Source organism: Pogoniulus pusillus, chromosome 39 (assembly GCF_015220805.1).
Source record: "Pogoniulus pusillus isolate bPogPus1 chromosome 39, bPogPus1.pri, whole genome shotgun sequence".
Taxonomy (NCBI): Eukaryota; Metazoa; Chordata; class Aves; order Piciformes; family Lybiidae; genus Pogoniulus; species Pogoniulus pusillus.
Genome location: NC_087302.1, coordinates 8,214,753 through 8,242,074, shown reverse-complemented (window position 1 = coordinate 8,242,074; position 27,322 = coordinate 8,214,753). Strand labels below are relative to the sequence as shown.

Here is a 27,322-nt window from a genome sequence, read left to right as displayed (position 1 = left end):
GGGGGTGGGGAGGTCCCTGGGGGGGCTGCTGCCAGGCTCTGGTCACAGGGCCCAGGGTGCTGAGGGGGGGTGGGGCTGGGGGTGCAGAGTGCACAGCAGGTGTGCCTGGGGGGCACAGATGTGTCCGGCGGGGGTAGTGTGGAGCCACAGCAGGGCTGGGAGGGCTCCAGCCCTCAGCCCCGCCCGGCCCCGCCGCCATGCTGGGTGTGGCACTTCCGAAGGGGCGGGGCTGGGGGGGGCACAAAGGAGCCGACATTGGGAGGGGCTGGGGGGAGGCAGCTCAGCCCCCAGCCAGAGGGAGCCTGCGGGGCTCGGGGGGTGCCAGACCCCCGAGAAAAGGCCCTAACAGGCTTCAACTCCCAGAGGGGCAGATCCCAGCCCCAGGCTCAGACAGCCCCTGGGGGGGGTCCTCGAGGCTTTGCTCTCCCTCGGCTGCCCCAAACACACTGCTCAGGGCCCAGGGGGCTCCTTTTTGCCCTGATCCTTTAATTAGCCGTTAATGATTTATTGCTCATCTGCGAGGGTTAATATTGCAGTCATTAAAAACCATTCATATACAAAATAAACCTCTCCCTGCCACCACCCCCCCCGGGGCTCCCCCCCAGCCCCTCATGGCTTACAGAGACAGAGCCCTTACGCCTAAAGGGGATGGGAAAGGGGGGGCCTGGGACGCCCAGAAGCTCAGGGGTCCCAGCCTGGGTCCCCTCCTGGGGAAGGGAGATGCTCTCTCTGCTCCCTCCCTTCCTGCAGACACCCACCCTGGCCCCTGGGCCAGGCACGCAGCTGGAGGGCTGCTGGAGGGGACCCCAGGAGGCAAAGTGGTCCCCAAAATCTGTGGAGAGAGCAAGACTCAGAGCCAGTCCAGGAGGAGCCTGGGCAGGGGGAGCAGGAGGAATGGTCAGAGGAGAGGGAGGTGGAAGAGGAAGGGGATCAAAGCCACAGGTGTCCCTCCCAGCTTCCTCCTGTCCCCCTGAGGGAGCTTTGCACCCGCGGGGCCGCAGCAGCTCCCCTCAGCCCTGCAGAGCCCAGGGAGGGACCTGCCCGAGTGGCACTGGAAAGGCAGGGCCCAGGCTGCGGGAGGGGCTGGCTGCAGGCGAAGGAGCAGCCCTGGCCTGGTGCCACAACACCTCCAGCACCTGGGCACCAGGAGATACAGCAGGAGGTTCTCCCTCCCTTGCTCTGGCCTTTGCTGGGGGAAGAAAGAGGCAATTTGGGGAGGGTGAAAAAAAAAGCCAAGAGAAACCTCACTGGGTCAAGCTGCAAGAGATGGGCAAGAGAACCACATCACCAGCGAGGATGAGGAGGGGGCTGAAGGAGGCGGTGAGAGAGGCTGAAACGCTGCCAGAGGGCAGGGAAGGGCTGAGGGAGCCTCAGCTGCAGGCTGCGGCAGCAGCAGGGAGCTGAGGGCTTTGCACAGGGCTCTGGGGCAGGCAGAGGGCCCAGGCCGGGTGCAGGGAAGGGTCACAAAGCGAAACGTCCCCCAGGAGGTCTCCTCTGACCCACGCCAGGCGTCGGGGGCAGGCGGGGGGGAGGCAGCAGCTCGGGCACGGGGAGCGCCAGGCTGGGCAGGCAGCCACAGCCCCCACCCTGCCCCTCCTCCCCCCTCGTTAAAACATCTCTTTAAGGATGATAAAAGAGCAAAGTGGAGAAGCAGAGCCCCAAGGCAAGCAGGCAGAGCAGGCCCAGGGGTGGGCTGGACGCAGCTAAGGTGCAGTTTGGCCAAGAGAACACAAACCCAACCCAGGAGAGATGAGGACAGCGCTGGGCAAGCGACCCCCGCCCCGACTCAGCACCCTGAAACAGTGAACCCCCTCCCCGTGCCCAGCTGGCCACCAGCCCGGCCCGGGGGCCACCACACTCGGGCCACCGCAGCGCCAGGGTGCCCGGCCCGGCCCGGGCACAGTCACCCACTCGGCGGGGGGCAGGAGCCGCTTGTGCCCGGCGGCGCCGGAGCGGTGCTCTGGCAGCTGGAGCTGGGCTCTTAAGGCAGCTTGGGAGGTGCAGAGAGTCCAGGCGAGGGCAGGGGAAGGTCTCGCAGCAGCAGCTCGGCAGGGACCGGCGGGAGGGAAGCGCCTTTGGCACCCCGGGAGAGGGAGAGCCCTGCCGGAGCCACCGGCGGCTGCAGCCGGCCGAGAGCAAGCAGCCAACCCCAGGGCGTCTGCCGGGCCCGGGGGAGGCGACCGCAGGAGGGGGCACAGAGAGGGGAAGGAGACTGAAAGTCACAGCAGTGAATGTCAGAGAGCTGCCGGGGCTGGGGGGAGCCAAACGGAGCAGAGCCCAGAGGGAACCCCAAGCAAAACCATCCCAGACAGGACCCTCGAACGCTGCCCCCTGCGGCCCGGTCCTGGAGGGTGTGGCCTGGTCCTGGAGGGTGTGGCCCGGTCCTGGAGGGTGTGGCCCGGTCCTGGAGGGTGTGGCCCGTCAGTACCTGCCAAAGAGAGAGGACAGTCAGAGCCTGGCTGCCCGGGGACAGACAGACAGACCGACCCTGGCTGCCCGGGGCAGGGCTCCTGCTGCTGCCCCACTGCAAGGAGATTCAGAGAGTGGTCTGGGTTGGAAGGGAGCTCAAAGCTCCTCCAGTGCCAACCCCTGCCAGGGGCAGGGACAACTCCCCCAGCCCAGGCTGCTCAGGCCTCATCCAGCCTGGCCCTGAACACCTCCAGGCAGGGAGCAGCCACAGCCTCCCTGGGCAGCCTGTGCCAGGCTCTCCTCACCCTCACTGCCAACAATTTCTTCCTCCTCTCCACTCTCCCTCTGCCCTCTCCCAGCTCAGAGTCACTGTTCCTGCCTTGGCACTCCCAGCCCTTGCCCACAGTCCCTTCCCAGCTCTCCTGCAGCTCCTTCAGGCTGCTCTGAGCTCTCCCTGGAGCCTTCTCCTCTCCAGGCTGCAGAGCCCCAAACTCTCCCAGCCTGTCCCACAGGGGAGGTTCTGCAGCCTCTGAGCATCTTGGAGATGCCCTCAGCAGCAGGCAGAGTGCGGGCAGGGGGCGGGCGGGGGCGGGCAGGGGCAGGCAGGGGGCGGGCAGGGGCAGGCAGGGGGCGGGCAGGGGGCAGTCCGGGGGCAGTCCCTGCCCTGGCCGGCACTGACCTGTAGTAGTTGGGTTTGAAGGGTCCGTTCTTGTTGAGCCCCAGGTACTTGGCCTGGTCGTCTGTCAGCTCCGTCAGGTGGGCGTCGAAGGAAGGCAGATGCAGGCTGGCAACGTACTCATCTGGGGAGGCAGAGGGAAGGAGGGCATCGAGGGGTGCCCAGCCCCACACTGCCAGGGGTCTGGACTTGGCACACAGCAAGACAAGGGCCAGGGCACCATGGTGGAACCACAGAGCCACTGGTGCTGGCAGAGCCCTCTGAGGTCACCCAGTCCAGCACCAACCCAGCACCACCATGGCCACCAAACCCTGCACCCAGGTGCCACAGCCACACCTCTCTTCAACACCTCCAGGGGTGGGCACTCCACCACCTCCCTGGGCAGCCTCTGCCAGTCCCTGACCACTCCTGCAGCAAAGAAATCTCTCCTTATCTCCAAGCTCACCCTCCCCTGGCACAATCCCATGCCTCAGGGGTAAGACACTGTCCCTGCTGCCACCCTAAGCCCCCAGGGAGGCCACCCTGGGCACCCCTCACTCACCCATCTTCTTGGGCAGCAGGTACACGTCCTGCTTGTAGCGGCCCTCGGGGGCGTTGTACAGCTCGATCAGAGCCAGGGCCTGCAGAGACCACAGGGCACAACCCAAGGACAGTCAGGGACAATGGCACAAAGCTCTGGACAGCAGCACTCAGGGTTGGGAGCCTGAGGGACCTGCCATGAAGGAGCAGCTCCCATCCGAGGGCACATCCCTGGGAGTGCCCACAGTGCCGTGGCTGGGGAGGAGCAGAGGGCAGCAGATGCCACCCAGCTTGAACACAGCCTCTGGGCCTGCTGCCCCGGAGGGGAGCAGGGCAGGGGCTGGAGGGGGGGCAGCAGCTCTAATTCCCTCGTGTCAGTGCCACAGCAGCTCCTCCCACATCATCCCCACCCTGAGGGTTGGGCAAGGCCCCAGAGCAACCTTCACCCCTCCTGCCCCAGCCCCGCCCTGTACGGACCTGAGTGGTGGCTGTGATGGAGAGGACAAAGGTAGGAACTGTGGAGCAGCTCAGGTTGAGCAGACGACCCTGGGGGAGAAGAGGAGGAGCCTGCAGAGAGCTGAACTCCAGCCCAGATCAAGTCTTGAGACTGGATTCACCTCCCCAGCAGCCTGAGGCAGAGCTTTAAGGACCATCTCTGTGCCCTCAGCACTCAAACCCGACCTCAGCTCCCACCCTAACCACGAACTGAGGGGCAGGGGGGGTTGGGGACCCCAGAAAGAAGCATCCTGCTGCCAGGAGAGCTGCACGGGGAGAGGAGACAGCAGCAGAGAGCGCCTGGCTGATGGGGACAGCTCCCAGCCCCGAAGGGCAGAGCCAGGTGACACCTCTGTGGCTGCAGGTGGCACCAGAAACATCCCCGAGATGTCCCCATGGCAGGGACACCTCACACTAGATCAGGCTGTGCAGAGCCTCATCCAGCCTGGCCTTAAACACCTCCAGGGATGAGGCTTCCACCACCTCCCTGGGCAGCCCCTGCCAGGCTCTCACCACCCTCCTGCTGAGCAACTTCCTCCTCACCTCCAGTCTGACTCTGCCCATGTGCAGCTCTGCTCCATTGCCCCTGGCTCCCCCTGCTGCACGCTCTGGCACACTGACACCCCGTGCCAGGGGCTGCCCTGCCAGCTCACCTCAGCCAGCAGCACCACTCTCTTCCCATCTGGCCAGATGATGTGGTCCACCTGGGAACGGACTCGCTCCCAGGTCAGCTCCGGCGTGCGCAGGCTGGTCTGAGGCAGCAGCAGGAGGGAGAGGAGGGAGAGGTTGGAGCCCTGGTGGGAGGGCAGGGGCATGGGGCAGGGAGGGCAGAGGCAGGCTCACCACATCGATCTCAGTGTTGGAGTGGCCCATGTTGCACACGATGCAGCTGTTCTTCATCCTGTCCAGGTGCTCCCTGGTCACCACGTTCTTGTTCCCTGGGGCACAGGGGGCTCGGCTCAGCCCCAGGCACTGGGGAGCACCCCAAGGCAGTGGGGAGCACCCCAAGGCACTGGGGAGCACCCCAAGGCAGTGGGGAGCACCCCAAGGCAGTGGGGAGCACCCCAAGGCAGTGGGGAGCATCCCAGGCACGGGGGAGAACCCCAAGGCAGTGAGGAACATCCCAGGCACGGGGGAGAACCCCAGGCCTGGGGAACCCAAGCCACTGGAAATAAAACCAGTGAGAGGTGTCCCTGCCCAGGGCAGGGAGGTTGGGGCAGAGACCTCTAAGGTCCCCTCCAGCCTAGGCCGTTCCAGGGCTCTCCTCTGAGCGGCAGGAGCTCAGCCTGGGCAGCATCAGATGAACTTCCACAAGTGCCCTCCTGGCTGTCACAGCAGGGGGACACATGGGGTGAGTGCTGAGCTCAGCACAAGAGGAAATGGCCTCAAGTTGCACCAGAGGAGGTTCAGGTTGGCCATGAGGAACAATTTCTGCCCCTTGAGGCTTGCCCAGGCCTGGCCCAGGCTGCCCAGGGCAGTGCTGCAGTCCCCATGCCTGGAGGGGTTTCAGAGCCCTGGAGCTGTGGTGCTGAGGGCCATGGGCTGGTGGTGTCCTGGCACTGCTTGGCCTCTGTGTTCTAACAGGTCTCTTCCAAGCCACACAGCTCCATGACTCCCTGAGCTTTGGTCCCATGGCTGCAGCAGTGCCCACAGTGCCCCTGGGACACATGGCTGGGCTGTCCCCTGTGCCAGGGGCTAAGCACTGGGGGGTGCAGGAGGAAAGGCTCTGGCTCAGTGAGCAGCCACATGGCCTCCAGCCACAGCTCCCCACGGCTCTGCAGACACCCACTCAGCAGTGGCTGCCCCTTCCCAGCCTCCCCCACGAGCTGCTCCAGCCCTACCTGTGCAGGTGATGACCACATCCACCTGCCGGATCACTTCGCTCAGCTTCACCACCCGGAACCCATCCATGCTGCAAAGGAGGAGGGGGAGAGGAGCACCGTGAGGAGGAGCCTCCATTCCCTGCCTGCTGCAGGCCAGGAGCGAGCTCAGCACTGCCCTCCTGCAGCAGCAGCTCTGACCTGCCCCACTGGCACTGCACACTCCAGCCCCACAGACACACTGGCCCAGGGAGCTGCTGCAGTCCCCAGCCCTGCAGGTGTTCAGAGCTGCTGAGGGTCATGGCCCAGAGCTGTGCCCAGGCAGGTGCTGAGCTGTGCCCAGGGAGGTGCTGAGCTGTGCCCAGGGAGGTGCTGAGCTGTGCCCAGGGAGGTGCTGAGCTGTGCCTGGACTTGATGATCCTAAGACCTTTATCTGTGACTGTGAGCCCCCAACCAGCCCTGCAGGAGCCCTCCAGCAGCTTTCCCACCCCACCCAGGGCAGCTGCCTGCTGCCTGCTGCCTGCTGCCCCACAGCCCTAACAGCTGCCCCAGCCTTGCCCCGGCCCCCTCGACAAGGCCCCCAAGATGAGCCACAGAGCCCCCCCCAGATCCTGGCTCTGCTGCAGCCTCTGTCAGTGCTTAAGGCAGGCCAGAGAGGAAGAGGCAGAGGAAGAGGCAGAGGAAGAGCTGCTCAGCAGCAGCATCTCACCAAGCCTGCAGGGCACAGATGGGGTCGATCTCGGTGACGTAGACGATGGCTCCCAGGGCCTTCAGCGCAGCACAGCAGCCTTTGCCCACCTGCCCGGGGGAAGCAGCAGTGTGGACTGAGCATGGCAGGGGCCAGGTGCCACAAACCCTCCCCTGAACCAGCTGAGCAGCCTGCCAGATGGCATCTGCCTGACATCAGAGGCAGCTCAGCTACAAGCCCAGCTGCCCCTCTCCATGGCCATGAGTCCCCCGCCCCAGCACGGCCACCAGCCCCCAGCATGGCCACCAGCTGGCAGGAGCTTTCCAAAGCCAGGAGCTCCCTGCCTGTGCAGCCCCCAGCATGGCAGGGCACCTTCTGAGCTCTCCTCCAGGAGGAGACCAAAGCCAGCCTGGGTGAGCATTCGTCTTATCAGTGCTTATCAGTATCTGGGGCACAAGAGGCTGGGGCCAGACTCTGCTCAGTGGTGCCCAGGGGCAGGAGAAGAGGGACAGACTGGACCCCAGGAGGCTGCAGCTGGGCAGGAGGAGAAAGTTGTTTGGGGTGAGGGTGCTGGAGCCTGGAGCAGGCTGCCCTGTGCAGAGCTTCCAACCCCCCCCGGGCACTGTGCCCCTGGGCAGGCTGTTGTGGGTGCCCTGCTGGGGCAGGGGGGCACTGGGTGAGCTCCAGAGGTCCCCTCTGACCCAAACCGTTCTGTGAGTCCCGGCAGCAGGCAGCAGCAATCAGCCCTGGCTGACCTGCACCTGCCTGGGCTCAGCCCCAGCTTCTCACCAAGGGGTGTCTGGGCAAGAAGCACCTCCAGAGTGCCTCACTCCCAGCCAGCTCTGACCCCAGGTCTGCTCACACCAGCCAGGGAGGGCACAGCAGGAGTGCAGCCCCGGGCCAAGGGCAGAGCAGCCAGGCTGAAGGACTCCCTCGCTCCGAGGCAGCTCAGCAGAGCTCCAGACAGCCTTTGGGCACTACAGCTCCCAGCACAGCTCCTGGCTCAGCAGGGCTGCAGCTCAGAGCCTGGGTGGGGGCCAGAGCAGCCTCTTGAAGCTGAGCTCAGGAGCTCACTGAGCCGGGAAGAGCTTTGGCAGCTGCTGCCAGGCCTCAGGCGCACGGGAGGGTGAATGCCCCCACGGGCAGCACACGGACAGAGGGCAGCTGCCAGCCCCAGCTCCCTGCTCTGCCAGGGCAGCATCATTTCAAGTTCATCCTGACTCCCCTCTGCCAGAAGGGTAACCCCCGACGGGATGCAGCTCCACCTCCATGCCACGGGCACGGTGCAGCCGGGCTGGGTGCTGAGGCCAGGCCAGGCAGGGCAGCTGGAAGCAGCCAGGGCAGTCAGGAGCTCAGGGCAGCAGCTCAGCAGGGGTCCCAGGCACAGCCCAGCCGGGAAATGTGGGCCCTGCTCTGCAGCCTCCCAGCAGGCTCCAGCAGGACTCCTCCTGCTCACTGCTCCCCAGGTTCCACCAACTGCACCAAGACCTGGCGGGGACAGGGCAGGGCTTGGGGGCAGGCTGACTCCCAGCTCCAGCCACCTGCCTCTGAAACTCACCTCCCCATAACCACAAACCACCACCTGCTTCCCTCCAAACATCACATCCGTGGTCCTCTTCAGGCTGGGGGACAGAGAGAGACCTGTGTTGGGATTAGTCAGGCGCACGCCGCAGATGGCACAGGGCAGCTCCCTGCTGCCACAGCCCCCAGGACCAGCTCCTGCCAGCCCCCAGCAGCCAAGAGCCACAGCTGTGCTCAGCAGGAGCTGCAGCCAAAGGCAGCAGTGTGAGGGTGGGGCTGGGGGCTGCACTCACCCATCCAGGATGGACTCCCTGCAGCAGTACAGGTTGTCGAACTTCTGCTTGGTGACAGAGTCGTTGACGTTCATGGCTGGCACACAGAGCTTGCCAGCCTTGGACAGCTGGTACAGCCTGGGGGAGGCACAGAAGCACAGTGGGAGGGGCTGGCAGGGACCTCTGGAGGTCAGCAGTCCAACCCCCCCTGCCAGAGCAGGGGCACCCAGGGCAGGTCACCCAGGTGGGTTTGGAAGCTCTCCAGAGACCTCTCTGGGCAGCCTGCTCCAGGCCCCAGCAGCCTCACAGCGTTCCACTGCCTGCAGCAGCTTTGGGGCTCTGGGCTGGACTCTCTCCAGCAGTTCCCTGAGCTCCTTCTTGAACTGAGGGGCCCAGAACTGGACACAATATTCCAGCTGTGGCCTCAGCAGGGCAGAGCAGGCAGGCAGAAGAACCTCTCTGACCTACTCACCGCAGCCCTTCCAAACAAGCCCAGGACGCCCTCGGCCTTCTTGGCCAGCAGGGCACACTGCTGCCTCGTGGGCACCCTTCTGGCCCCCCAGGGGCTCTTCCCCAGAGCTGCTCCCCACCAGGCAGCCCCCAGCGAGGCAGCTGCCCGGGGGGGGGCCGGGGCTGCCCACCTGTGCACGCCGGTGACGCTCTCCTCCACGATGCCGCGGATCTTCTTGAAGACGCTGGGGTACTTCTTGTAGACCCAGTGGGTCAGGTCCCCCCCATCGTCCAGGATCTGGGGACAGCCAGGGCACAGCATGCACCAGCCAGGCCTGTCACTGGCAGGGGCTCTGACTGGGGGAACAGGCTGGTAGGAGGGAGGCTGTGGGGCAGGGGCCCTGGGCTCACTCCTGGGCTCCTCTGGCTGCCAGCAGCTTGAGGTCACCTCCACACACAGAGGATGTCTCCCCCCTCTGCCTGGAGCTGATGGTTCCTATGGGCTCTGCAGCCTGGAAAGGTGACTGCAGACAGCACTAACTAAGGAGGCTGAGAGCAGGAGGACCCCAAACATCCATGCCCTGCAAGCAAAGAGTGGAGAGGAGCAGGCACCATGAGCTACCTGGGCACTGAGAGCCATCAGCTGCTGGCAGCAAGGGAGAGACCTCCTGCAGAGAGACCTTCCCCACCCGTGGCAGAGGGTGGGTGGAAGCTGTGTTAAGAGAGGAGCTCCCACAGGGCCGATGCCAGGGCAAAGGGCTGCTCTTGGCAGCTCTGGCAGGAGCTGTGCCCATGCCACTAAGGCTGCTCCAGCTCAGGACATGGTCTCTGCAGTTCCTGCAAGCCCCACAGGTGCCCTGATCCCAGCTCCAGCTCCATTCTCCAGGGCAACCACTTCATGAGGACTCAGAAGCCTCTGCAAAGCCAGGAGGTGCCCAGGCAGTCCTGGCAGGCTCCTAGGAACGTGCCCAGGGAGGGAAGGGTGAGCAGCATCCCCCCTCCGTGGAGGAGGAAGGCTCATTACCATGTTGGCCTGCCAGCCGTCCATGTTCACACAGCGATCGATGCACCACCAGAAGTCGTCCTCTGACTCCCCCTTCCAGGCAAACACAGCCACGCCTAGGAGAGAGGAGCAGCCTTGGCCTCGGGGACACCTCCTGGCACCCTGCAGCTCCCCCAGAGGAGGCTGCAGCCAGCTGGGGTTGGGCTCTGCTCCCGAGGGACAAGATGAGGGGAAATGGCCTCAGGTTGCCCCAGGGCAGGATCAAGTTGGCCACGAGGAACAATTTCTGCCCCGTGAGGCTTGGCCAGGCCTGGCCCAGGGCAGTGCTGCAGCCCTCACCCCGGGGGGGCTTGGCAGCTGCAGAGGTGCTGAGGGCCATGGGGTGGTGGTGCCCTGGCACTGCTGGGCTGAGGCTTGGACTCCCGAGAGGTCCCCTCCACCCACAAGGACTCTGTGACCCTGCGATCTGCTCTGCTGCTTGCTCAGCTCTGCCAAGCCACAGCCAGGAGGGGCCAAGGAGCCAGGCAGAGAGCAGGGCACAGCCACAGCAGGCTCGGACCTGCCGCCCCCTCCCTGCACGTCCTTGGTCCAAAGCGTCCCTCGAAGCAGCTGCCCGGGCCCAGGGAGGGGCTGAAGGTCCACACCACTCACCAGCCTCTGCCAGGGCAGCTGCCACTTCGTTCTGGGTGGAGTAGATGTTGCAGGCAGACCAGCGGCACTGCGCCCCCAGCGCGCACAGCGTCTCGATCAGCACCTGCGGGCACCGGGCATCAGCGGCTGCGGGCACCGGCGGGCACCGGCAGCTGCACGGCATCAGCGGCTGCGGGCACCGGCGGGCACCGGCAGCTGCATGGCATCAGCGGCTGCGGGCACCGAAGCTCAGGGCCCCGGGCACAGCCTCGTGAGGAATCCACCGGAGATCAGCTCCAGCCAGCACTGCCCTGGGGCGCAGCAGGCAGCAGTTCCCCGGGGCTGTGCCCGGAGCGGAGCTGCCCCCCGGGGCCGGGAGGCTCCAGGGACATTCTCCCCGAGGCTAAGCTGCTGCCCCCCGCCCACGCCCCCCGCAGGCGGCCACTCACCGCGGTCTGGGCCGTGATGTGGGTGCAGCCCACGATCCTGGCTCCGGCCAAAGGCTTCTCCCCCTGGGCTCGTTTCCTGAGCGAGATGAGGGCAGACATATCTGCGAGAGGGGAGAGAGGGGTCAGGGCTGGCCCCGGCAGCCGCCAGACCTGCTCTGCTCTCGGCCTCACAGGCTGCACCCAGCCCCACAGCTTCTCCACAAGCATCACACAGCCAGGGGCAAAGCTCCACAGCCCTGGCCCAGCAGCTCTGCCCAAAGCAGCAGCACAGAACCTTAGCAGCTGGAGGGACCCCAAAGATCATCCAGCCCAGAGCAGCATCACCTGGAGAAGGTCACACGGGGAAGTGTCCAGGAGGGTTCTGAATGTCTCCAGAGGAGGAGGTTCCACAACCTCCCTGGGCAGCCTGCTCCAGCGTGCACAGGACCACAGAATGCACTGGGCTGGGAGGGACCCACGAAGGTCACCCTGAGCAACCCCCCGCAGCCAGCAGGGACAGCCCAGCTGGGGCAGGACACCTCCAGCTGTGTCATACCCAGCGAGGGAGGGCTGGGACAGACCCCAGCCACGGAAGGCATCTAAGACCAGGCAGCAGCCCTGAGGCACAGCAGCGTGGAGGAGAAGCCCCTCAGGAAGCTGCAAACGGCACTGGAAGAGCTGCAGCAAAGGGCCTGGATCCTCCTCCCCTTCTCAGCAGCCTGGCTCTAAGTGGAGCCCAGGAGCAGTTTCCCAATCACCTCCCTGGAAACAGGACCTTGGCTTCCCACAGGGCCCAGGGCAAGGCTTGGGGCTGCAGGGTTGGTGTCTCCCAAGCCTCTCCCTGAGGTTTCCCATCCCAAGATTGAACCCTGCAGGAGCTCTGCTGCCACGTCTGGCTCCTCCCCACCTAATCTTCCAGTCTAGAGGGGCAAAATGAGGCATTCCAGGCTGGAGCAGGAGCTGGGGCAGTGCCAAGGCTCAGCTCCTGGTCTCTGCCCCTGCCCCCAGGGCCCTCACCCTGCTCGGCGATCTCGATCTCCCGGCGCCCGAACTCCGCCTGCTTGATGTTCTTCACGCAGAAGTTGCTGCTGCCCTTGGAGTTGCTCTGCTGCTTCTCCCGGGGGGACACCTCATCGTCAGAGCTGTCCGTGTAGGAGGCAGCTGCACCGGGAGAGGAACAGCTCAGCCCGGGGCTCAGGGGCTGGGCAGCTCCCACCCCTGCGGCAGGTTTCAGCCCAGTTTTGCTTCCCACCTTTTATGCAGGCAGAGTCATGGAAGCACAGAATGGGTTGGGAGGGACCTCAAAGAGCATCCAGCTCCAGCCCACTGCCAGAGGCAGGGACATCTGCACCAGCTCAGGCTGCTCAGGGCCACATCCAGCCTGGCCCTGAACACCTCCAGGCAGGGAGCAGCCACAGCCTCCCTGGGCAGCCTGTGCCAGGCTCTCCTCACCCTCACTGCCAACAATTTCTTCCTCCTCTCCACTCTCCCTCTGCCCTCTCCCAGCTCAGAGTCACTGATCCTGTCCTGCCACTCCCAGCCCTTGCCCACAGTCCCTCCCCAGCTCTTCTGGAGCTCCTTCAGCTACTAGAGGCTGCTCTGAGCTCTCCCTGGAGCCTTCTCCTCTCCAGGCTGCAGAGCCCCAAACTCTCCCAGCCTGTCCCACAGGGGAGGTTCTGCAGCCTCTGAGCATCTCCATGGCCTCCTCTGGATCCTCCTCAGCAGCTCCAGGTCCTTGTGCTGGTGTCCCAGAGCTGGAGGCAGTGCTGCAGGTGAGGGCTGAGCAGGGCAGAGCAGAAGCCTCCCTGTGCTGCTGCTCACTCACACTTTGAGTCTCCTCAGGGAGGCAATGTCCAGCAGGAATTCTGCACTCCTGCTCCCTAAACCAGCTCAGGAGGAGGTTATCAACTGGTGACCAACTCCCGAGCTCCAGGAACCCCCAAAACCATCCCCCCATGTCCAAACACAACCCAGCAGCATGGAGACCCTCAGGCAGGGTGTGAGTGGTGTGCCCACAGCAGCACCAGCAGCCTGGCACCTACCAGAGCTGTAGCTGTCAGTGGAGGACTGGGAGATGGAGCGGGACAGGGACCTGCGGCCGGTCTTGGTTGGGAACTTGGTGAACTCCTGCATGTCATCTGCAAACTGGATTTGCTGAGGAGGGCAAAGAAGAGAAGTTCTGCATCAGGAGGTGCCCCTCCTGCCTCCCCCCTGCCTCCCTCCTGCCTCCCTCCTGCCCAGCTGCAGCCGCAGGAATGAGCATCTCTGGCGCAGGCAGCGAGGCCCAGCCCTGTGCCTGCCTCTGCCTGCTCACCTCTGGCACCAGCAGGATCCTGGAATGCACTGCTAGAGGTCATCTTGTCCAGCCCCTCTGCAGCCCCCAGAGACACCCCCCCGAGGTCAGGCTGCTCAGAGCCCCACCAGGCCTGACCCCCATAGCCTCCAGGGCACAGTGCAGCCTGTTCTAGCGCTCCACCGCCCTCGTGGCACAGAATCTCCTCCTCATGTCCAAACTAAATCTGAAGTAGATTTGGCAATCCCTGAAGATAAAAGCCCCACCCAGGCGAGCTTGAAACCTCTCCATGAACCCATCCCTGGCTCCCTGAGGCTCTTCCAAGCAGCTCAGCTGCCTGTAGAGCAGCAGCAGGGCACAGCCCCAGTGCACCCTGCCCCCAGCATGGGGCCACAGCACGACAGGGCTTAGAGGGGACCTCTGGGGAGCATCTAAACTCCCTCACACTGCCCAGGCAGGGGCACCTCGAGAAGGTCACACAGGAATGTGTCCAGGTGGATTTGGAAGGACTCCAGAGGGGGGAGTACTCCAGAGGTCCTCCCCGGACCACTCCAGCACCTCCCTGGGCAGCCTGCTCCAGAGCTCCACCACCCTTAAATTGCAGAGGTTCCTCCTCCTGTTCAGATGAGCTTCTGATGGCCCCAGCCTGTGCCCATCACCCCTAGCCCTGTCCCTGGGCACCACTGAACAAAGCCTGGCCCCAGCCTCTTCCCCCCACTCCTCAGATGTTCACAGACACTGATCAGGTTCCTCTCAGCCTTCTCCTCCTCGCAGCACCCAGCCCCAGGGCAGAGATGTGCCAGTCCCAGCTGCCTCTGCCCCCAGGTGCAGCAGCAAAGCTTGGCAGTGCCCTGGCCCTGCTGGGCTGAGGCTTGGCCACAATGGCCTGAAAACATTCTCTGTGTGGGGTGCTGGAGGTGACTCAAAGCCAGCACCAGAGCCCACCAGGCACCCCAGGCACTGCTGAGGGTGCTCCAGGGCTCCTGGCCAGATGCAGCCTTCCAGCCTGGTGCCTGCTTCCCAGAGCAGCCCTGCAGGTCTGACACAAGCAGCAGGGAGCAGCTCTGGCAGGACGAATGGGAACAACTAAATGCAGCCTGCAGGTTTGCTTTTGCAACTGGGTTGGTGCAGAGGGAGGAACTGGAGGGCATCCTAAGCCACAGTGCTGCTGGCAGCACTGGCAGAGATAAGAGGGGCAGGAGCTCTGCCAACCTGCACCCCCAGGCAGGTAACAGTGGTGGCTGCGGAGCTGGAGCTGGCAGGAGCTGGCAGGAGCTGGCAGGAGCTGGCAGGAGCTGGCAGGAGCTGGAGCTTCCCACCCAAAGAATGATATTGCTGGAACTTGCTGCAGGTCTCCCCCAGCAGGGAGGAGTTGGCTGAGAAGAGGCTGAAGGGCAGAGCTCAGTGGGGCAGGGGCTAGCTGCAGCCTGTGGCTGATGTTCCCCTGGGGCCAGGACTGGGTCCAGTCTTGTTCAGCATCTTCATCACTGACCTGGATGAAGGCAGAGTGGAGCCTCAGCCACTCTGGTGATGAACCTGATGGAGAGAGTCCAGAGGAGGCCACAGAGGTGATCAGAGGCTGCAGAGCCTCTCCTACATGGGCAGATAGGGACAGTTGAGGCTGTGCAGCCTGGAGAGGGCTCCAGGGAGACCTCAGAGCAGCCTCCTAGTGCCTGAAGGGGCTGCAGGAGAGCTGGGGAAGGACTTTGGACAAGGCTGGGAGTGCCAGGACAGGGCCAATGGCTTTGAGCTGGGAGAGGGGAGAGTGAGAGTGGGGAGGAGGAGAAGATTCTTTAGCGTGAGGGTGGGGAGAGCCTGGCACAGGCTGCCCTGGGAGGTGGCTGAGGTCCTGTCCTTGGGAGCATCTCAGGTCAGGCTTGCTGGGGCCCAGAGCAGCCCCGGGTGGAGATTCCCTGCTGACTGCAGAGGGCTCAGGCGAGATGACCTTGGAGGCTGCCTCTGAGCCCACCGCGGGGAGCGCTGCGCGCTGGGGGCTGCATCCCGCGGGAAGGCACAGTCTGAGCGGCTGAGCTCCCCGCGGTAATCCTGCCGGGGCTTTGCCCAGCTCAGCTCAGCTCCACAGCTTAGCAGGGGCTGCCCTGGCTAAAATTATCCCCAACGCCGGCAGAGAGCAGCCCCGCAGAGCCTGCCCCTGCCCCTGCCGCGGCTGCAGCCAGCCCCGGCCGAGAGGAAGAGGAGGGAGGGAGGGCAGAGCCTGGCCCGGGCTCTGCGCTAAGGCAGGTGACAAACCCTCCTCATCCCTGCGCTCGTCCCGGGAATCCTCAGCGGCATCCCCAGGCCGGCGCTGCCGAGAGGGGCCGGGACCAGGCGCGGACTGCAGCGCGGAGCGGCACATCCCTGCCCACGACCCGCGGGGGCACTGCCAACCCACGGCGCAGGGCTCTGGAGCGAGTCGCAGCAGTGCTTGGGTTGGCAATGCCCTCTGAGGGCACCCGGCCCAGCACCAGCCCAGCACCTCCATGCCCACCAAACCCTGTCCCCAGCTGCCAGTGCCTCCCCACCCTCATGCTCAAGAGTTTCCTCCTCATCTCCAGCCTCAGCCTGCCCTCCTCAAGCTCTCCTCTCTCTGCTTGTCTCAGGCTGAACTCTGTGCACCCCAAAGCCACCAGGAAGTTGAGCAATCAGCTCCAGCAAGTCTCCCTCTGCACTGGAAGGTACCTGCCCATGCGTGGGCACATCACCTGGCAGTGCCAACCCAGCAGCTCTCCTACCCCCATCAAGTCTCTGCCTCCTGTGTTTAATGATTACAAGAGAGGAAGGACAAAAGGTCTCCAGAGCTGCACTGCCACCACCTACAGAGCCTGGCAGCCTGGGAGTGCCACCCTCCATGGCTTCAGAGTGCCAGCGTGGTGAGGCTGGGAGGGACCTCTGGAGCTCAGCCAGCCCAACCCTGCCCAAGCAGGGCACCCACAGCAGCTTGCCCAGGGGCACAGTGCCCAGGGGGGGTTGGAAGCTCTCTCTCCCTGTCCCCCCTGAGCCAGAGCCCAGAGCTGGGCCCAGCACTGCAGATGTGCCCCCCCCCGGGCAGAACCTGCCCTGCTCTGCTGCCCACACTCTCCTCCGTGCCCCCCAGCACCCCAATGGCCTCCCTGGCCACCAGGGCACCTTGCTGGCTCCTGGGCAGTTGTTGCCCCCCAGCACCCCCAGGGCCTTCTCCTGGGAGCTGCTCTCCAGCAGGTCCCCCCCCAGCTGTGCTGCTCAGGAGGTTGTTCCTGCCCAGGGGCAGGCCCTGCCCTTGCCCTGGCACAGCTGCAGGAGCTTCTCCTCCCCGCAGCTCTCCAGCCTGGCCTGGCCACTCGAGATGGGCTCAGCTCTGCTCTTCCCCAGCAGCCAGGCTGGAGAGAAGCTTTTTGAGCTTACTGAGCCAGGGAAATTCTCCATCCCCACCCCCCTGCCCCTGAGGCTCAGAGGAGTTTAAATGCAGCAGGATTTACCTCGGGCACAGAGGATCCAGGCACATCCTCTCTCACTTTCCATTTCAAAACTCTTTCCCTCTCCAGAGCAGCTCTGCAGGGGCTGCTCCAACTCCTTCACCATGCTGCACACCCCCGATGGCAGATCACTGCCCCTGGCCTGCCACTCCCAGCCCTTGTCCACAGTCCCTCCCAGCTCTCCTGCAGCTCCTTCAGGCTGCTCTGAGCTCTCCCTGGAGCCTTCTCCTCTCCAGGTTGCACAGCCCCAAACTCTCCCAGCCTGCCCCACAGGGGAGGTTCTGCAGCCTCTGAGCATCTCCATGGCCTCCTCTGGATCCTCTCCAGCAGCTCCAGGTCCTTTTGCCCCAGAGCTGGAGGCAGTGCTGGGAGAGTTTGGGGCTCTGCAGCCTGGAGAGGAGAAGGCTCCAGGGAGAGCTCAGAGCAGCCTCCAGCAGCTGAAGGAGCTGCAGGAGAGGTGGGGAGGGACTGTGGGCAAGAGCTGGGACAGTGACTCTGAGCTGGAAGAGGGCAGAGGGAGAGTGGAGAGGAGGAAGAAATTGTTGGCAGTAAGGGTGAGGAGAGCCTGGCACAGGCTGCCCAGGGAGGCTGTGGCTGCTCCCTGCCTGGAGGTGTTCAAGGCCAGGCTGGATGAGGCCTGAGCAGCCTGGGCTGGTGCAGGTGTCCCTGCCCCTGGCAGGGGGTGGCACTGGATGAGCTTCCAGGTCCCTTCCAACCCAACCCACTCTGTGACTGTGAGAAACAAGCAGCAGGAGGAGACGATTCTGCAGTTCCCTTCCTGCTCCCAGCCCTGGCAGCACTTTGCTGCTGGCACCTCAGAGGCAGAGCAGGAGAGAACCTCCAGGCTGCAGCTGCTGCTCAGGACTCAGAGGATGCCCTCCCGGGATGGGCAAACCTCACTGCTGGGCTCAGCTGCGCAGGCTGCAGCGAGGCCAAGCCCTTCCCGCAGGCAGGGCTGAGCTGGGCATGGGGCAGGAGGGACACAAAGGGACCCCCTGCGGGCAGCCACAGCCCGCACCGGGTGCCTGAGGGATCCAAGGTCAACAGGGAGCAGCCCAAAGCTCCTGCTCCAGAGCGGGCCCAGGCTGGAGCTGAGCCTCTGCCCGCGGTGCAGGAATGCGCAGCGCCGGCGGCAGCTGAGAGCAGCAGGCAGGAAAGGGCAGCCCCAGCCCAGGTCACCTGGCAGGAGCAAAGCAAAACATGGATCTCAGCAACCTCCCTCCCGGGCTGCCAAACCTCACTCTGCACAGAAGGCTGGAAGGAGACCTTCGGCCTCGGGGGGGAAGGCTCCCCCAGCCCCCCCCGGGCCCTGCGCTGGCACCGCGGAGGGCACAGCTGCAAGCCTGGGCTCAGGGCTGGGACCCTCACTCCCAGAGGAGCTGCAGCAGGGCCAGAGAAGGGCAACAAAGGTGGGGAAGGGTCTGGAGAGCAGGGCTGGGAAGGAGCAGCTGAGGGAGCTGGGGGGGTTCAGCCTGGGGAAGAGGAGGCTGAGAGGAGACCTCACTGCTCTCTGCAGCTGCCTGAGAGGAGGCTGCAGCCAGCTGGGGCTGGGCTCTGCTGCCAGGGCACAAGGGATAGGACAAGAGGAATGTCTTCAAGTTGCCCCAGGGCAGGTTCAGGTTGGCCATGAGGAACAATTCCTGCCCCTTGGCCTGGCCCAGGCTGCCCAGGGCAGTGCTGCAGTCCTCACCCCTGGAGGGGTCTCAGAGCCTGGAGCTGTGGTGCTGAGGGCCATGGCTTGGCAGTGCCCTGGCACTGCTGGGTTCAGGCTTGGACTTCAGGGCTTTAAAGCTCTCTTCCAACCCAAACAATTCCACGATTCTGTGCTTCCAAGGCAGCTCCTCCTCTGCCAGGCACGAACAGGTCCTGCCAGCCAACTGCAGGTCCAGAGGAGGCAGCCAAGGGGAAGCTGCAGCCCCGCGGAGGGAGCCTCACCCGCGGCACAATGCAGCCTGGAACGTCCTGTCCTCGGCCACCGAAGCTCTTTGGCTGCCACCAAGCCGAAGCAAACAGCTCCTGCGGCAGCAATCAGCTGGTTCCCAAGGCCACGCTATTGATCCCCAAGGGTAATGAGCAGCCACAGCTGCGGCAGCCCAGCAGGGCAGGCAGCAGCCTCCCGAGGGCACCACCGGCCCAGCCCCACCCTGGCACGGGCCCCGGGGGCAGGCTCAGCTCCCCAGCCCCACCCCGGGGGCAGCTCTCTGGGGACCATCGGCCACAGTGCCAGCTCCTCGCCCGTGCCCTGCCAGGGGGTGCCCACGCCAGGGGGAAGCACCCAGAAGGATGCTTGGCTCAATTTCAGGTTGGAAGGGACCCTTCAGAGGTCACCTTGGGCCCTGCAGTCAGCCCCAGCCCCCAGCCAGAGCAGGCTGCCCAGGGCCATGGAAAGGCTGAGCCTGAATGTCTCCAGGGATGGGCAGCCTGTGCCAGTCTCTCTCCACCCTCACTGTGCAGGACTTCCTCACGGTGCCCATCCTAAACCTCGTCCTGCCACCACAGGCCCTGGGGACAGTCCCCCCCGAGCTGCCTCCCAGATCCTGCCATGTGGCTCTAAGGTCAGGCAGGCACCAAGCGATGGTACCAAGCTTGCCCCTCCCCAGCGCCACCCCCTGAGCCACCTGCATCCCCCGGCCCCACCGCGACCCAGGCCATGCTCTGTGGCAGCCTCAGCAGCAGGTCCTCTGCACCTGCGGGCAGGGACAGTCCCCTCCGGCGCCAGCACCATCTGCCGAGCCAGGCTGAGGCAGGGCTCTGAGCGCAGGGCTCGGCGGGCAGCGCTGCGAGCCCTGCGCACGCTGCTGGCGGCACAGGGCAGCGCCAGGCACCAGCGAACCTCTGCCGCCCAGAGCCGCTGCCAGCAGCGGTCCCACTCCTGCCCGGCCCCGCGTGGAGCCAGAGCTCACCCCCAGGGACCCAGCCCGGCCTGGGGAGCTGCAAAGGCTCTCAGCAGAGCGCAGGAACAGGCTCCAACCTCGACACAAAAGCTGCCCAGGCCCCAGAGAAAGCTCTGTGGTGGGCTGGGGACCCTCCCCTGCGGGCAGGGGCGAAGGCAAACTCGGAGCTGCCGCAGACCCTGCCCTGGGCCCCCAAAAGGCGGTGAGGAGGACCCAAAAGCCACTGAAAGCTCCCTCCTGGGGAGAGCTTCCAGCCCACCCTGGGCACTGTGCCCTGGGCAAGCTGCTGCGGGTGCCCTGCTGGAGCAGGGCTTGGGCTGGGTGAGCTCCAGAGGCTCCTTCCAGCCTCCCCACTGCAGTTCCGTGGGACTGAGGACACTGGGGCAGAGAACCCGAGCCCAGGGAGGGCACTGCCGGGGGGCAGGGAAGCAGCACACTGCAGCAAGCTCCAACCCCACGGGGCAGCTGGGGAGGGGGCAGCAGCTCCAAAGCAGCAGCAGCAATGCCCTGCAGAAAGCCTCCAGCCCTTCCCAGGAGCCAGCAGCTCCCCAGGGCTCTGCCCCCCCTCCCCAGCTCTCTGCCCCCCCTCCCCAGCTCCCCCCCGCTCCCATCTCCCACCACCCCCCTGCAGCCCGTACCCGGCTCTGGCTCTCTGCCCCTGCCAGGCTGGGCATCAGCATTCCCCTGGCACAGCCTCGGCAGGGTCCCTGTGCTGCCAGCACCCGCAAGGGCTCAGCACCAACCCAAACATGCCAGCTACAGCCCTGCCAGCCTTTTGGGGGGCACAGAGGTGCTGTGTAGCTCAGCTCCCCCAAAGCAAACTGGAGGCTCAAAGCCCATGGCACACTCCAGACGCGCTGCATGAGTAAGCAGATCTGCCTGCGGGTGTCTGTCTGTCTGCTGGCACTCAGGTGTGAAGGAGCTCACCAGGCAGCGATGCCCACCCGGTGTGGAGGCTCAGGGGAAGTGACAGACAGGGACAGCATTTGTCAAGCCCCCCCCTCCTTTGTGCCAGGTCCTTCCTGCTTGAGGGCACCCCTGGCACGGATCTGGGAAGCAACTGCAGTCAAGGGCAACAGGGCCCCCAGGGAGGCAGGGGAGCAGATGCCCAGGCACAGCAGGGCTGGCACACAAGGATCTGGAAGAGCACAACCTGCCCTTGAGCTCTGCCATCTTCCCCACACCCGGAGCCACTTCACCCAGGCAAGACCTCAAACCCCAGCCCCTACCAGCAGCACCCTGCAGGAAGCAGAAGGCTTCAGCACAGCTCAGCTCTGCCTCCAGCCCACCCCCAGCAGAGAGCTGCCAGGCTCAGCCCAGGGCTGCTGTGTGAACCCAGCCCCCCCCACTGCAGGGAACAGGAGCCAGGAGCACGGAAAGGCCTCAGCTGCATCCACCTGGGCCACATCAGCTCCTGCTGGCAGCCAGGGCTGAGGTCAACGGAATGGGTTGGGTTGGAAGGGACCTTGAAGAGCATCCAGTGCCAGCCCTGCCACGGGCAGGGACATCTCCCACAGCTCAGCAAGGCTTCATCCAGCCTGGCCCTCAACACCTCCAGGGAAGGGGCATGCTCAGCCCCCCTGGGCACCCTGTGCCAGTGTCCCCTTACCCTCAGTGCCAACAATTTCTTCCTCCTCTTCTCTCCCAGCTTCCATCCATCCCCTCTCACCCTATCCCTGCAGCCCTTGCCAGAAGTCCCTCCCCACATTTCATCTCTTACCTCCTGCTGTTTCACTTTTCCCACCGACAAGAGAGGACCCAAAGCTGCCAGCACAGCAAGGAGGGCACCAACTGCTCCTCCCCACCCGCGAGGCAGAGCTCCCCCAGGCCCCAGCTGGGCACGGGACGCTGCCAGGCTCATGCCAGCCCTTCCGCTGCACACTGGCACCTTCCCTGAGTGCCAGCACAAGTTAAGGCTCCCCTTTGAGCAGCTCTTCAGGGCAGGTCACGGGGAGCAGAGGCAGCTTGGCCACGTTCCCACCCTCCACATCTCCTCCTGCAAACAGCATCGGCAAGTTCCAGCCTCGAGCTGTGCCAGGGGAGGTTCAGGCTGGAGAAGACAAAACATTTCCTCCCAGCAAGGGTAGCCAGGCACTGGCACAGGCTGCCCAGGGAGGTGCTGGAGTCACCAGCCCTGGAGGGCTGCAGCGCTGAGGGCTGTGGCTCAGCAGCGGTGCTGGAGCTGGGAGCTCTGGGCCAGTGTTGGACTTGATGATCTCCAAGGTCCCTTCCAACCTCAACAGCTCTGATTCTGAGACAGACTGCAAGGAGCCTGGAAGCCCAGGGAAGGAGCTGCCTGGGCAGCAGGCCAGGACCTCCTCTGCCTCCCCTGGGCAACCTTCTCTCGCAGCCATCCTCTTCACGGAGCTCTGCCTGCGCTGGCAGCCAGCACTGAAGGGGCTCTGACTCCTGCTGAGACAGGGACTGGTCCCAGCGGCTTCGTTGCCATCCTGCTTCCCAGGCACCGAGCTGGGGACACTCAACAGCCTCTCAGCAGGGCAATGCTCCCTTCCTCACCCCTCTGCCAGCTCCTGGGCTGTTACCAAGCGCTACTGGCAGGAAGCAGCCAGGGAAAGAGTGGCCTGAGGCGTCCTGGCCCTGGAGCTCTGCCATGCCCAGGATGTCACTGCCTGCTGCGGTGCTCGGCCCCACGGGGTGAGGGCAGCTCCGGGCACCCTCACAGCCATCGCTTAGCCAGCAGCGGCTGCCAAGCCCCTCAGGCTGCAGTGAACTCCAGGTGAGACAACATCACACCCCCAGGGCACTGCCCCTGAGGGCTCCGGGTGGAAGTGGCCTCAGAGCTCATCTGCTCCAACCTCCCTGCCACGGGCACAGACACCTCTCCACCAGACCTCTCACCCAGCCTGGCCTTGAACACCCCCAGGTGGGCAGCCTGTGCCAGGCTCTCAGCACCCTCACACTGCAGAATTTCTGCCCCAGCTCCACTCTCAGCCTGCTCTGCCTCAGCTCCAAACCATTGCCCTTGGCCTGGCTCAGGCTCCCTCAGCCAAAGTCTCTCTGCAGCCTTCCTGCAGGAGCCCTTCAGGCACTGGCAGCAGCTCTGAGGTGCCCCTGGAGCCTTCTCCTCTGCAGGCTGCACCCCCCCAAGGCTGTGCTCACAGCAGAGCTGCTCCAGCCCTGGGAGCATCCTTGTGACCTCCTCTGGCTTCACTCCAACACTTCCACATCCCTCTTGTGCTGGGGACAGCAGAGCTGGAGGCAGGACTGGAGGTAAGGTCTGAGCAGAGCAGAGCCAAGGGGCAGGATCCCCTCTCCTGCCCTGCTGCCCACACTGCTCTGGCTGCAGCCAGCACTCAGCTGCCTCAGGGCTGCAGGAGGGCACTGCTGGCTCCTGGGCAGCTGCTCAGCACCCAGCACCCCCAAGCCTCTTTCCTCAGGGCTACTCTCAAGCCCCTCTGGAGCCCAGATCTGTGCCTGGGGCTGGCCTGAGGTGGAAGCAGCATCGATTGTGCCCCTGCACACACATCACATTTGTCTTTCTGATGCATGGTCTGGCCCCAGACGACACTTCAGCATTAGCAGTTTGCTGTCCCCTCTCAGCCAGCTGCGGCCTCTCACCAACAGCAGACAGCGGCCAGGGGATGGCAACGGAAAGGTAAAAACACCCTCCAAGGCTGAGCTGGAAGAGGCAGGTCCCAGCTCCACATTCCTCTGCTCCTTGCTCCAGGCTATGAGCACAGTCCGCACAAACAGGGCCAGGGAGAGCCTCCAGCCCCTGCCCTACAGGCAAGGAGCGATGCCTCAAACAGCAGACAGGCACTGCCCTGGTGCCAGCCCCGGCCGGGGCAGGGAGCGGAGATGTTCCTGCAGAGGAGGAGCACAATGTCCTCATGCCCTGCCCTGCCCTGCCCGGGCTCCGGCACCCCGCGGGGAGCTCCCCGAGAGCGCAGCAGGGACCTGCGGCTGCTGCTGCAGCGCTGGGAGCAGGACCCCACCCCATGGCACAAACCCACCCCATGGCACAGCCCACCCTGCTGCCAGTGGCATAAACCCACCCCATGGCACAACCCACCCCATGGCACAGCCCACCCTGCTGCCAGTGGCACAAACCCAGCCCATGGCACAAACCCACCCCATGGCACAGCCCACCCTGCTGCCAGTGGCATAAACCCACCCCATGGCACAACCCACCCCATGGCACAGCCCACCCTGCTGCTAGTGGCACAAACCCACCCTGCTGCTAGTGGCACAAACCCAGCCCATGGCACAAACCCACCCTGCTGCCAGTGGCACAAACCCAGCCCATGGCACAGCCCACCCTGCTGCCAGTGGCACAAACCCAGCCCATGGCACAGCCCACCCTGCTGCCAGTGGCACAAACCCACCCCATGGCACAGCCCACCCTGCTGCCAGGGCCTGCACTTCAGCAGCACACTGCCAGGCCCGGCAGGTCCAGGCCAGGGGCACAGGACTCCAAGCCCTTGCCCATCTAAAGCCAGTTCCCTGTGCCAGTGCAAGTCCTGTGCCCTGTCCCGGTGGCACAGCCGAGGCTTGCCCGCCCGGGAACCATGCATGCCCGTAAGGGCTATGCCAGCAGGGCCTGTGCCACAGGGAGCAGCCCCAGGAGGGCTCAGGAGCTCCTCCAAGGGTGAGAGGGTGCAGAGGTGACTCAGGGCTCGGAGGCAGGGGCTGCCCTGGCAGCGCCACCCCCGAGCCCAAGCATGCTCCCGCACACATCTCCAGCAGCCCTCCCGCCCCAGACAGCGACTCGACCCCCCCAGAATGCCTCCTGCTGCCCTTCAGAGCGGTCTGCAGCAGGATCTGCGTCCCTGCTGCCAGCTCGCCCTGCTCGCTCGGTGCCCCTGCTCCGTCCCCCCCGCACAGCATGCACCACGGTGCCCAGGCTCACTCCCCTGACCTTACCTGCTCCTCCTCCTCTCTCCTGGGCCGCCCTGCCCCCAGCACCCCTGTGCCAAGCCTCCCCCTGCCCTGCTGCCCAGGCAGAGCTGTGCCAGCTCGCCCCGGCCCCTGCCAGCAGCACCCCAGCAGCAGCCTTCGCTCGCAGCCGGGCCAGGGCCGGACCCCCGCACGGACTGCTCCCCGCTCAGCACCCAATCCCTCCCGGTTCCACCCCAAACCGGGCCAGCATCACCCGCCGGGCACCTGCGGCCCTGCCTGCAGCCAGCCGCTCCCAAACCCGGGCCAGCCTCCTACCCTCGCCGGTACCGGACGGCTGCAGGCCCGGCACGGACTGCCCTCTGCCCGGCTGAATGGGAACGGCGCCTTCCACTGCCGGACACCCCCAGACGGACCAGTTCCGCCTCTCCCAGCATCCCAGCGCCGATCCAGCCCTCGCTTCCCGAACCGGGAGCTGCTCCTTCTGAGCCGAGCTCCCTCCACGCTCTCCCGAGCCCGGGGCTGCGCCTCCCGAGCCGGGCAGACCCCGCTGGGACCGGTACCTTCTTAGGGGCCTTGGTGACGGTGGCCATGAAGGAATATTTCTCGGCGTCCTCCACCTCCTTGGCCTGCTTCACCTCCTCGCCGCCGGCGGACTCCGGGACCGACATCCTGAAGAGGCTGCGGTGGTGGCGGTAGCGGTGGTGGCGGCGGGGCGGGCCGCAGCCGCCCGCAGTACCGGCTGAGACGGAGCACGGCGGACAGGCAGGAGCGCTCCGGCTCGGCTGGGTTAGCGGTGTCGCTCTCGGCCGGGCCCGCCGGTGGCGTGCAGCAGCCCGGACCGGCTGGCAGCGGGCTGGGTTAGCGGTGTCGCTCTCGGCCGGGCCCGCCGGTGGCGCGGCGGCGGCGGCTCGGACCGGCTGGCAGCGGGCTGGGTTAGCGGTGTCGCTCTCGGCCGGGCCCGCCGGTGGCGTGCAGCAGCCCGGACCGGCTCGCAGCGCTGCGGTGACTGCGGCCGCCGCGCGGGGCGCCAGGGGGCGGGGCTGGCGCTGACGTCAGCGCGCACCGGCGTCACGCGCACCCGCCGGGCAAGTGAGGCCGCGAGGCGGAGCCGGGCGGGAGGCGGGGAGCGGAGGGAGGGTCTGTGTGGCGCCCCCTGGCGGAGCCGGGCGGGAGGCGGGGAGCGGAGGGAGGGTCTGTGTGGCGCCCCCTGGCGGAGCCGGGCGGGAGGTAGGGAGCGGAGGGAGGGTCTGTGTGGCGCCCCCTGGCGGAGCCGGGCGGGAAGCAGGGAGCGGGGGGAGGGTCTGTGTGGCGCCCCCTGGCGGCGGTGAGCGGCGGCTGCAGGGCTGCGCAAGGGGCGGGGCGGTGTGTGCAGGGGGCGGGGCGTAGGGGCAGGGCCGGGGCTGTGACGCAGTCGGGGCTGGATCCCGTTAAACCGGGGGCTGAAGGATGCGGGAGCGAGGCGCGGGTGTGGGCGGCTGGGGAAGAGAAAGTGGAACTCAGCATGGGGGAAACAACGAACGAAACCGGGGGGGGAAACAATCACAGCTGCAGGCAAAGGAGAAATCCCGGGAAGCGGCCAGGGATGTAGGATGGCAGCGGGAGCTGGATGTGAGCGGGGACACGGCAGCGGGGACGCGGCGGGAGTGGGAAGGGCAAGCAGGAGGGTCCTGATCCCGTCCTGCTCTCGGCTCTGAGCACAGGCAGGCAGAGGAGGAGGGGACCCGGGGACATCAGGGTGCACAGCCCTGATGGGTGCCCAGCCTTGGGTAGGTGCCACCCCCAGCAGCGAAGCAGCCCCCAGCTGAGTAGAGCCCCGAAGTTCCCAGGAGTCTCCCAGCCTGGGTAGGGGGTGCTGAGCCCTGTTTGGCAGTGCCAGGGCTGGGCAAGTCTGCCTTCCTCTCCTCCTCCTCCTCCCCCTGACTCCATCGCTGGGGTCCCCCACACTGGGGTCCAGCTTTAATTTCAGGCAGGGACAGCCACAGTCTGCCCACAGGGTCAGGGGTGCTGAGGGGCCAGATCCTGCACTGTGGAAGGGCTCAGGGCTGAGCACCCACCCAGGACCTTTGAAAGCTCCCACAGCCCTCTGGCAGGGTGTGTGGGGGGGCAGTCTGAGGGCGCAGGTGGGGGCAGGGTGCTGACCCCAATGGATGTCTGTCTGTCCTGCTGGGCATCACCCCCTGCGTCTGGGGGGTCCCCAGAGGGACTCGAGGGACAGGCTTGTGCCTCTGTCCCGGGACAGGCAGGAAGCTCTGCCCCTGGGGCACCCTGACCCTGTCCCCAAGCTCCCTAGGGGCAAGCAGGGTGGGGGGTCCCAGCCCCAGCCAAGCACTCCCTTAAAGTGCCAGCTGGGCAAACATCAGCGCCTGGGTTCAGAGCGCGGGGGGAGGGGGCGCAGATAACAGTTTGTAACCAAAATCGCTGAGTCTGACCACAAAACGGCCTCTGGCCACCAAAATCCTCCAGCAGCTCCTGGGCCAAAACCCTGTCCCGGACCCACTGTGCCCCGGGAACCGCGGCCCCGGGGCCCTTTCCGGGCGCCTCTGCCCTGTCAGCAGCTCTGCGGTGCCCGCGGTGCCACTGGGGGAGGTTTCCCAGGCTGGGCAGAGGCCTCCTGGAGCATTTGGGGGGCAGAGAGCAAGGCAGCTGGGAGGGGCTTGGGGCACTTGGTGAGGTCACAGGCTGCTTAGGGGGGATCTCAGAGTCCCACCTCCCCCCCTCCCCCCAGATGCCACAAGCAGCACCCCCTGGCTCCAGTGCTGGGGTGCCTGGGGAGGACGCTGGGGCTGGGTGTCCCCAGTCTGTGCCACTCTGTGCTATCCCATGCCCCCCCATGCCAGTCCTGGAAGGTGCCAGCAGCCACTGGCCAACACCTTCCCCACCTGCAGCCTTCTTCTCCCCACATCACCTTTTTT

General features: G+C 65.6%; 1 protein-coding gene across 2 annotated transcripts; it reads right to left on the bottom strand.

Moving 5' to 3' along the window:
* Positions 1 to 466: 466 nt before the first annotated feature.
* AHCYL1 (adenosylhomocysteinase like 1) lies at positions 467 to 25,434 on the bottom strand. Of its 2 annotated transcripts, none has more exons than XM_064173872.1 (17): positions 24,971 to 25,434; positions 12,954 to 13,065; positions 11,929 to 12,072; positions 10,933 to 11,033; positions 10,505 to 10,607; positions 9,875 to 9,969; positions 9,042 to 9,148; positions 8,422 to 8,538; positions 8,166 to 8,229; positions 6,629 to 6,717; positions 5,941 to 6,011; positions 4,943 to 5,037; positions 4,753 to 4,851; positions 4,082 to 4,150; positions 3,627 to 3,705; positions 3,089 to 3,209; positions 467 to 2,428 (listed from the first exon to the last, which is right to left on the bottom strand). In XM_064173872.1, exons 1-17 carry the CDS (start codon positions 25,076 to 25,078, stop codon positions 2,422 to 2,424), a joined length of 1,581 nt encoding a protein of 526 aa, XP_064029942.1. In that variant the 5' UTR covers positions 25,079 to 25,434; the 3' UTR covers positions 467 to 2,421. The 2 variants fall into 2 exon arrangements, with proteins under 2 accessions (XP_064029942.1, XP_064029941.1); XM_064173871.1 differs by lacking the exon at positions 24,971 to 25,434 and adding an exon at positions 21,271 to 21,411.
* Between the last annotated feature and the right edge of the window lie 1,888 nt (positions 25,435 to 27,322).

Excerpts from the sequence above, each read along its gene's own strand:
- AHCYL1 (XM_064173871.1), bottom strand. The coding sequence starts at position 21,411 with ATGAGCCTGGCAGCGTCCCGTGCCCAGCTGGGGCCTGGGGGAGCTCTG. Across the intron at positions 10,608-10,932 it reads ACATCACGGCCCAGACCGCG|GTGCTGATCGAGACGCTGTG; the intron begins GTGAGTGGCCGC and ends CGGTGCCCGCAG. Across the intron at positions 4,151-4,752 it reads GAGTGGTGCTGCTGGCTGAG|GGTCGTCTGCTCAACCTGAG; the intron begins GTGAGCTGGCAG and ends CTTCTCCCCCAG.